The following is a 10300-nucleotide window of genomic DNA, read 5'->3' as shown; positions in this document are numbered from 1 at the left end:
GCATTTAAATCACATCTATAAGAACCATGTGTGGCAAGCGCTAAATAACAACAAAAAAAAAAAAATTTCTTGCTATGATATGATTCCATTAACCAAGATCACGATTTCGACTGAATAATCAACATAAAATAACCATACAACGTTATGTGATTTTATTGGGAGAGAGAGAAAATAGCTTGATTTTATTCAACTATATTTCCCCAAAGAATTCTCATATTTAAACTAAAAACCCTCCTCCTTTTACAGTGTAAATCCAAATATGAATTCAATAAAGGATTACAATCCTTGAATCCCTATTTTGGTAGGATTCCACTAATCCTAAAGGAGATATTATCCTATTTAAATATCAAATACTTAATTAAATAAAAAAACCTATTTATTTAATTCCATAAATATATATAAACTAATGAAATAAATATATTTAATTAGTTTATATATATTTAATATTTGGGTTTTAATATATTTAATTAAATTATATATATATATATATATTAAAATTATTATGAATCTAATTTTGCTAAAAACTCTTCCAATAAATTAGATAATGGCGTCAATCCTTGAGCAAAATTACTAAAGTGTCTTTTTTGCCCATAATGACAAAAATGTCCCTAGACTCCTAAGTTATCAGAATATCCTTTTCGACCTAAGGACAAGTTGTCCTTCCATTTCCATTTCTCACTTAACTATCTTCTATGTGTGTGACTCAAAGGCTTCTCACTTTGTTGGAAGTGTCTCGATAACTAATTAAACATCAAGCATTAGTGCTTTTGTGCACCAATCAAGATTGACCTCTAGCAAAGCATCATGATTCCCCAGTAAGTGAAGAATCGATGATTTAGGCTTACCTTGTCTACGGTATGGTTATCGTGCAATTTGATCAATTTCATCATCTTTTATCTCATCAAGGTTGGAGGTACAAAAATAGTGTCTACCTCAAAAGCTACCTAGACATGTTATAGATTTGGTTCTTGAATCTGATGACTATAAAATTAGATTTGAGCACCAACTCGATTTCACCGTGGCCACAGATTTGGGGTCATAGTTCTTTAACCAAATATCTCGTCGAGATAAAATCTCTTGTAACCAGAAGTAATGAATCTTTTGTTAATCCACCATAGTCATAGTATACTTCTTGATGTAACAAATCACCACCATTATGGTAATCCCTAAAAGAGACGATGTTAGGCTAGTGTCAAATCACATTGATATTTACACACGATGCTTTGGTGATCTCAAGTCGAAGGACCACATGCACCACCATCCGTAAGAGAATATATTTTAGAGACACTAAGTTTACCATCTTGTGTGGAATCCTCTAATGGGTTAGTCCAGTGTACTTGCATAAGTAAGCACTCATGCATTGCACTTGGTTAATGCCCACAATCTTGACATGTGAGATTTGTCACTACTTTTCGATAGGGTTGTTCAACGCGATGATACTCTCTTCGTATAATCTATGTCCTTGGTCATATTTATACTATGAATGCGGGCAGTTTAAGAAGGGCCACCATTTGTGCTCATAAAATTTTCATAATTAAGATTTAGGCCGAACGACTTACGCATACCTAAGGTTTGCCGAAACGACAAGTTGGTACCCAAAAGGTTTTGAAACGACAAACAGGTACCTTCCGTCGTGTGTTGTTAGTGATTTCTGTTTGTTCATAGTGGAAAGACTAAAATGCCATTAAAAGTTTGATATTTTAGTTTTTTATAAATTAAAAAATTTCTAAAAAACCCCCTAGGTTTGCTAATTTAACTAAACATGACAAAAACACCCCCACACCCGCAGTGCCAGATTCCGGCCACCACCGCCGGAATCTGGCCGAAAAATTGCGTTACAACACAGACCCGTCGGATTTGCGTCGTAATGTGTCGATCTGGCCATCGAGGCAGCAGGTGGAGTTTTGCAGCTTGACGGCCAGATCTACAGCTAGATCTGGCCGTCGTGGCTGCAAAACTCCATTTGCGACGTTGACGGCCAGATCTGGCAGTAGATCTGGCCTTTTCTGGTCAGATCAACCACAGATCTGGCCGAAAAAGGCCAGATCGACGCGTTATGACACAGATCCAACGGGGTCTACGTCGTAACGCAATTTCTGGCCAGATTCCGACAGTGGTGGCCGGAATCTAGCATTGCAGGTGTGGGGGTGTTTTTGTCATTTAACAAACATTTTATATATGGGGTGTTTAATTAAATTAACAAACCTAGAGGGTTTTTTAGACATTTATAAAAAACTAAAGTATCAAAATTTTAAGGGCATTTTAGTCTTTTCACTATGAACAATCAGAAATCACTAACAGCACATGACAGAAGGTAACTGTTTCTCGTTTCAAAACCTTTTGGGTACCAACTTATCGTTTCGGCAAACTTTGAGTATGCGCAAGTCGTTTGGCCTTAAGATTTATAACATTTAATTCCCCCGTCATTGGTTTTAACCTTTCTAAAGACATATATATATTATTTTCTTTACACACAATAAAAAGATGCTACAGTATATATGCTCTTAAATAAACAATGCCTTTTTATTCATTTATTTGAAATGAGTTTACAAGAGCTAAAACATTAGCTCTAGTGCACTTATTCTAACAACATAAAGTGGTTACCTACCATATTTGTGACTTATCTGGCTTCACCTACAATATTTGTGACTTACCTTGCCCATTAGGCTTGTAAAGTATTTAATGGACCCCAAAATTAGTTAAGGTATGTGCAAATTAGTCTATTAAGTTTGTAGGATGTTCAATAAACCCTGAGATTTATTGAGATACGTGCAAGTTGGGAAAAAAATGTATTTAAACATGTACATATATATTCATATAGTTTTACGTTCAAATTGGACAAAAAGAAAATGGATTTGCAAATGTATAATTGTTCGATTGTTGTATACTATATTTATCGTTCATGACCATGAGCTGCAATTTTTTTTTTTTTTTTTTGGTAGATTTCACCGGGTAAATTCTCTCAATAATTATCCTTACTAATACTTATGAGGACTTGAATTTAAGAACTTATGTTGAACTCTTTTACTCTTTTATTATCGGATTACATAGTGATGGTTGACCATGAACTGCCTTGGCCTACTTTGTGTTGTCAATTTGAAATATGTAGCGGAATTTGTAAACATATATTTGTCCAACCTATGATTGGATTGGACAAAAATTTCTTTGGGATTGACAAATGTGAGATTATTCCATCATAGTGCATCAAAACAGTGGCTTGTAAGGTGTAATCAAGTAAGTGTATTATTTTATAATGCATTGTTTTTATACAATGTGTAATTGTGCGGCTGTCTGCATATACAACTAAATTAGAAATTAGGTTCAGAAATATATAAATAAATAAATAAATAAATAAATAAATAAAATAAATTGATTCTAACAAATACTTAAAATTAAAAATATATTAATTATTATTTTGGTTAAGTAGAGTGCGTGATTTCAGTGGGGAAACACCGCGTGAAACATTTTATTTTATTTTTAAATAAATTTAACAATTAAAAGATGGCTGAACAGTTACAAAATGGATGCCAGCCAGACTTCTGGGCACGCGTCACACGCGCTATTGTATACAGATACAAAATTACGAAAATACGCCCAGCAGTGTCGGCACGCGCGAGGCGTGCAGGAGGCGAGTGAGTTAACAAAAAGATGAAGCGAGCGTAAGAGTGAGACATTGAGATTACGAAACCCTAAACAGAGCGCAAAATTTGGGCACAACGAAGCATTCACCACTCGCTCAACCCCGTCGCGTGAGATTTCTCGCTCGCTCTGACAGATCGAAATCGAAGCTGCTCTTCTTCTTCTTCTTCTTCTTCATATACAAAGAGAGAGGTACAACATTCACTCGTTTTCTCTCTTTCTCTCATTACTAACCTTTCGCTTTCTTTTATGCGTTTAAAGAATTGTGTGAATTGAGCTTTTGTTCTTGATTTAATTTCTTGAACTGATTGATAACTTGAACATTTTGACGTGTAATTCTTGTTGTTAGGTTATTGAATTGTGGTGTGAGCTCAATTGTTTAAACAGGTCAGCTCGGCTGAGTTTGAGTGATGTTAGTTTGCTTCAATTTTAAATTGTATCAAGAAACGAATTGGTTGGAAGAAATGATTTGATTTAGTAGTATTAGTAGCATTGCGTTTCGTTTTTGTTCCGGTTTAGGTTTGCTTTACCAGTGGAGATGTTATGAACTGAGTTTATTTACTTTGTGAATGTGAGAAGTGCACTAAATAGGTGTATAAATTGATTAAGCTGTGAAAGAAGCTGTTTATGAGTTCCGATCGGGTTGTTTGGAGTATTTTTGAGCTAAGTTGTGAATGTGTACGAAATGTGCGGTTTTATCTGCGGGGAAATGTTATAAGTGGATTATATTAGTTTATTTGAATATGGAAATTGTTGTAGGGGTTTGTGGTACTGGACTTCCTTTTCGGTTTAATGTGATACGTTAGAATTGTGAGTAACTGGGCACTTGTCTATTGTTTACTTTTTATGCCAGGTAGGTGTTCTGGTGGATTTTAGGCCTTGATGTGGTAGATGTTCTTGTTCTGTAACGCATTTTATGTGAAAGTGAGACAAAGTGAGAGTTATTGGTTGATACTCAAGCTCTATGCAGTTATTGTCAAAGGTTACCGCTTTGACCTAACTGAAAAACAAGCTCATGTTTTTATGATCCTAGAAATGAACAATTTTTGACAGAATTAGTATAGTATTAGTGTAGGGGATTCTGGATCAGTAAGAAATATTGTTATGGTAGGAATTGAGTAAGAGGTGTAATACTTACAAGTCTCCATGGTTTATAGTGTGGAAGAATCAAGATTATATTTTTGTATCTGCATAATGTTTTACAAATGGATTATAGCTGGAGAAAAAAAGTCTTCAAGCAATTAACACAAGACTTATATTTCTGGAATGGAAAAAACATCGAGAAGAGTAGTCATCATACTTGAACTAAAAGGAGAAGAAAAAACGAAGAGAATTCTTTATTATAATTTTTGAATGAAAATCTGTGAATGCATTTTTCTTCTCCCCCTACGGCAATATCTTATGATACATACAGTAAGAAATTGAATCATGAATTCTACAAGTCTTTATGTGGGAATTGTAGAATAATAGATACTAAGCTGGTGTTTTCTTATGCAATTCCAGCGACTAAGATTGAGGTCCTTGATGATACTGGTTTATAGTAGTATCTTGCTAGGTGAAAAGTCATGTGTCTTTGGGTTGCTAGGTGAGAAATCATATCAGTATCTTGCTAGGTAAGAAATCATATGAGTTTAGTGCTGGTTGCTCACAGTGGAGTTGATTACTTTGATGTTATGAATTTATTTATTGATTATTTTCATTTGTTTAAAATCTTGGAACAAGTCATGAGCAGTTGATATGCGATAGTGCTGTAGCTTTAAATCAGGATTGTACATTTTTTATATTAGAAATGATTGATTAGGGATTAATTTGAAGAGTTTTGAGTGTAAGTGGTGGTTTCATAATATGAAAGCCAGATAGTGGTTGTTATAGGAAAAGCAGGAAATTTTAAACAGAATAACAAAGTTGAAAATAAGAAAATAGGTTTAGCTAAGTAGCTAGGTTGTAAATAATCACGCTTATAGAACAAGAAAGCAGACCTTAATGAGAGGTCTAATGAATTGTTAAACTTTGCTCATTCATTAATTTTTATAATTGATAGTTGGGAAGGACTTTGTTTCTTAATTTTTTGTAGAAGGAAGATTTTTATCATCAAATCTTGGAGAAAACCTCAAATATTTGAATAAAAATCCCACCATCTTTTGTAAATTCAGCTGAGATCAATGGTCCACCCTCAGCCCCTTTCCAGAATATTCTTGTAATTACTAAACACTCTGTAATGCTTAAAAACTTGGGAAAAGTAAAGAAACTGAACCAGCAGCATCACGACGAAAGTAAATATAAAGAAAACTGTTCCGGCTCTACTTAAGTGAATTAGCTTCCTGGTTGCCCAAAAATGATTATCATAATTCCATATCAAACAATGCGTGATCAAACCAGTTTTCTTGCACAAAATACATGTCATCAGAGGTTGCCACCGGAAGTCCTGATAATACAGCTGCTGTATTAAAGTCTACCTTTACCACTTGTTATTATCATCATTGTTAATTGTGGTATGTGGAAAAACATGGTCTTAAAGTCTACCTTTACCACTTCCAGGTTTTCTTGATAATACAGCTGCTGAAGTCAATAAGTTTTCATCATGGACATAGATCTGAGGTTGCCTTCTGGCGAACATGATAAGGAAGAGGAAGAACAAAATGGTATTGATAACATGTTGGATGCTGAAGAAAAACTGGCACTGCATAATGGTGATCTAGAGAGCGGAGGCATTGGGGTTGTTGGAGATGAGCTACGTACTGAAGATGGGGATGCTAATTCTCCTGCAGCTGATGCAGTAGTGTTTAAAGAGGATACAAATCTTGAGCCACTTTCGGGTATGGAGTTTGAATCACATGGGGAAGCATATTCTTTCTATCAAGAATATGCTCGGTCTATGGGATTCAACACTGCTATACAAAATAGTCGCCGTTCAAAAACATCAAGAGAATTCATTGATGCAAAATTTGCTTGTTCTAGATATGGGACCAAGCGAGAGTATGACAAGTCCTATAATCGACCACGTGCCAGGCAAAGTAAGCAAGATCAGGAAAATGCTACTGGTAGACGATCATGTTCAAAAACAGACTGTAAAGCAAGCATGCATGTGAAGAGAAGGCCAGATGGAAAATGGGTTATACACAGTTTTGTGAAGGAGCATAACCATGACCTTTTGCCAGCCCAAGCAGTGAGTGAACAAACCAGAAAGATGTACGCTGCGATGGCTAGACAGTTTGCTGAATATAAAAATGTGGTAGGTCTGAAGAATGATCCCAAAAATCCATTTGATAAAGGTCGGAATCTGGCATTAGAAGCAGCAGATGCCAAGGTTTTGCTTGATTTTTTTATGCAGATGCAGAATATCAACTCCAACTTCTTCTATGCGGTAGATGTGGGTGAAGATCAGCGGCTGAAGAATTTGTTTTGGGCTGATGCCAAAAGTAGGCATGATTATAGTAATTTCTGTGATGTTGTTTCTTTCGATACCACCTATGTTAGAAACAAATATAAAATGCCTCTTGCTCTATTTGTTGGTGTGAACCAACACTATCAATTCATGTTGCTTGGATGTGCACTGATATCAGATGAAAGTGCAACAACATTCTCTTGGCTAATGCATACTTGGATTAAAGCAATGGGTGGACAAGGCCCAAAAGTAATAATCACTGATCAAGATAAGACCTTGAAATCAATTGTTTCAGAGGTCTTTCCTGAAGCTTCTCATTGCTTTTGTTTGTGGCATGTACTGGGGAAGGTTTCTGAAAATTTGGGTCACATAATTAAGCAACAAGAAAACTTTATGGCAAAGTTTGAAAAATGCGTCTATAGGTCATGGACAGAAGAAGAGTTTGGGAGAAGGTGGTGGAAACTTCTTGAGAGATTTGAACTCAGGGAAGATGAATGGATGCAGTCATTGTATGAAGACCGTAAACAATGGGTGCCAACTTACATGAGAGATACCTTTTTGGCTGGGATGTCCACTGTTCAACGATCAGAGAGTGTGAACTCCTTTTTTGATAAATTTGTGCATAAGAAGACCACCGTGCAAGAGTTTGTGAAACAGTATGATTCTATTCTGCAAGATAGGTATGAAGAGGAAGCAAAGGCAGATTCTGATACGTGCAACAAACAACCTACATTAAAATCTCCATCACCTTTTGAGAAGAGTGTTTCAGCTGTGTACACTCATGCAGTTTTCAAAAAATTTCAAGTTGAGGTTTTGGGGGCTGTTGCTTGTCATCCTAAACAGGAAAGTCAAGATGAGACCAGCATTGTTTTTAGAGTTCAAGATTTTGAAAAGACTCAGGACTTTGTTGTTATGTGGAATCAAATTAAGTCAGAAGTTTTTTGTGTATGCCGATTATTTGAATATAAAGGTTATCTGTGTAGACATGCATTGATTGTTCTTCAAATTCGTGGCCTTTCTTCCATCCCATCTCAATATATTTTGAAACGATGGACAAAAGAGGCAAAGAGCAGGCAACTTTTGGCAGAGGAATCTGATCAGGCGCAATCTAGACTTCAACGATACAATGATTTATGTCAGCGTGCAATGAAATTGAGTGAAGAGGCATCATTGTCTCAAGAGAGTTACAGTATTGCATTTCGTGCACTAGAAGAAGCTCTTGGAAACTGTGTAAGTGTAAATACTTCTAGTAAGAGTCTCGTGGAAGCTGTTGCATCACCAACTCATGGTCTAATATGCATGGAAGAAGATCACCAAAGTAGAAGTATGATCAAGACAAATAAAAGAAAGAATCCAACAAAGAAAAGAAAGGTAAATTTTTTTGGATGGTGATTGCATGCTCATGTTCATGTTATGCAGTGGTTATGCTTCTTAAATTGATTTCCTTAATTAATTTCAGGTGAACTCGGAGCAGGAGGTTATGGCTGTTGGGGCACAAGACAGCTTGCCACAAATGGTTTGTCTTCTATTACTATTAGTCAGTAATAAACATATTTATGCATTAGGATGCGTGTTGAATAGAATTATGATTTAAACTGATTTGTGAATTTTGGGCTTCCTGAATCCCACTGGCAGTATCCCATAATGTGTATGATGTTACTTGATGGATAAGCAAGATGATGCTAATGAAAATAACAAATGACTCATATAGAATTGAGAACGAAAATTTTATTTACAAATAATTTGTACTATCTTATGATAGTTTCTCGGCAATTGCAACCTTATTTTTGTAGGACAAATTAAGTGCAAGAGCGGTAACCCTGGATGGCTATTATGGCACGCAACAGAGTGTGCCTGGAATGGTATGATGCGATTTCATTCATTTATCTTTCGATAATACAATGAATCAAATCATGGTTATTTTAATTGAATACAGTATGTCACTGTTTTGCAGGTACAGCTTAACCTAATGGCTCCAACACGTGATAATTACTATGGGAATCAACAGACCATTCAGGGGCTGGTATATCATAAGAATGTTAAATATAATGAATGAAAAAAAATGGCAATTTCATTGCTCAGATCACAATGTAACTTTAAGATATGGGTTTTATGTACTTAGGGACAGCTGAACACAATTGCACCAAGCCATGATGGTTACTATAGCGCACAGCAAGGCATGCATGGGCTGGTATGTATTTTGCAGAGCTGTTGGTAATTATGTATATCATGGAACCTAAATAATTACTTATCGGGGTTTAATTATTTCAGGGACAAATGGATTTCTTTCGGGCACAAACTGGTTTTGCCTACGGTATTCGTGTGAGTTTGCCAGATATCATTCTGATAGAAAGATAGGATCTTTGTCATTTTTACTTAGAATGGTTGCCCCTCATGCTCCACCCCCCTAATTGCAGGATGATCCCAGTGTGAGACCGGCACAGCTACATGACGACACATCAAGACATGCGTAAAAAGCACTTCCTTCTTGTAAAGTAAGTTCTTTGCTGTAGCATCTTTTTTTTGAATCCAGCAAGGAGTATTCCATATTTTGCTTTTTAGCAAGCAGAAAATAATGTACTCTATTTTCTGGGTAGAACTGAAGAATGTACTCCCCCCGAATGCTCGTAAAGCAAGAAATGTATAATGCATTGTGGATGGAAGGATCAAACTACAGAGAAGCACTTTTCTGGTTACTGTAAGATAAAAGGTTGAATAGGATGTTGTTTTCATCTTCAACTTCCAACATCTACGATAACGATGTAGTTGCGTCGGAACGAATTTGGGTTAGGGCTAATCGATCTCTTGTAAAGGTTGTTGTAATATTATACAGTATCTGTGATCGCAGGTGGCTTAACTTAATAACGCCTAAATAGGGTCAGTTAAATCAGGTAAAAAAAAAAAAAAAACATTGTCCATTTGATCAGCATATGATCAAAGTACTGTTGTTTGCCATTGTGTAGCCTAGTGATGATTTTTAGAAGGCGGATCTGACTTGCTATAGTGCTCTCTTACTTGTTGGTGGAAAAATCAGGCAGCCCAACCCATTTCTTGTGTTTGTCTTGTAATTTAGGAAGCTTTATGATGCGCCCAATTATTGTCATGTTATATTTCTCTAAATTCTTGGAATGAAGTAAATATTGATGTCAATTTCTCATTAAAAGGTCAAAAAATTGTAAAAAAAAAAAAAAAAAAAAAAGTGATAAAATTATTAACTCACATTGGGTGGTTTAACTTTGTTCATAATATTATGCATATAATATTTTTATATATCAT

The 10300-nt window shown here is 35.6% G+C and overlaps 1 protein-coding gene across 2 annotated transcripts; it reads left to right on the top strand.

The window, feature by feature from the left end:
- The first annotated feature begins 3685 nt into the window (after nucleotides 1-3685).
- Nucleotides 3686-10104, top strand: LOC116112069 (protein FAR-RED ELONGATED HYPOCOTYL 3). 2 transcript variants are annotated; one of them, XM_031398254.1, is made up of 9 exons: nucleotides 3686-3831; nucleotides 6178-8395; nucleotides 8484-8540; nucleotides 8818-8886; nucleotides 8979-9047; nucleotides 9147-9215; nucleotides 9296-9346; nucleotides 9442-9519; nucleotides 9622-10104. In XM_031398254.1, exons 2-8 carry the CDS (start codon nucleotides 6221-6223, stop codon nucleotides 9496-9498), a joined length of 2547 nt encoding a protein of 848 aa, XP_031254114.1. In that variant the 5' UTR covers nucleotides 3686-3831; nucleotides 6178-6220; the 3' UTR covers nucleotides 9499-9519; nucleotides 9622-10104. The 2 variants fall into 2 exon arrangements, with proteins under 2 accessions (XP_031254114.1, XP_031254116.1); XM_031398256.1 differs by lacking the exon at nucleotides 3686-3831 and adding an exon at nucleotides 4420-4621.
- The last annotated feature ends 196 nt before the right edge of the window (nucleotides 10105-10300 follow it).

This window comes from Pistacia vera, unplaced genomic scaffold (genome assembly GCF_008641045.1).
Source record: "Pistacia vera cultivar Batoury unplaced genomic scaffold, PisVer_v2 Contig656, whole genome shotgun sequence".
NCBI lineage: Eukaryota > Viridiplantae > Streptophyta > Magnoliopsida > Sapindales > Anacardiaceae > Pistacia > Pistacia vera.
The sequence above is the reverse complement of the archived record's forward strand: the minus strand, read 5'-3'. Positions and strand labels throughout refer to the sequence as shown.

What these genes read in the sequence shown, in the direction of transcription:
- LOC116112069 (XM_031398254.1), top strand. Translation starts at nt 6,221, where the DNA reads ATGGACATAGATCTGAGGTTGCCTTCTGGCGAACATGATAAGGAAGAG. An exon ending in AACAGACCATTCAGGGGCTG is followed by an intron (nt 9,048 to 9,146) that starts GTATATCATAAG and finishes TTATGTACTTAG; the next exon opens with GGACAGCTGAACACAATTGC. An exon ending in GTTTTGCCTACGGTATTCGT is followed by an intron (nt 9,347 to 9,441) that starts GTGAGTTTGCCA and finishes CCCTAATTGCAG; the next exon opens with GATGATCCCAGTGTGAGACC.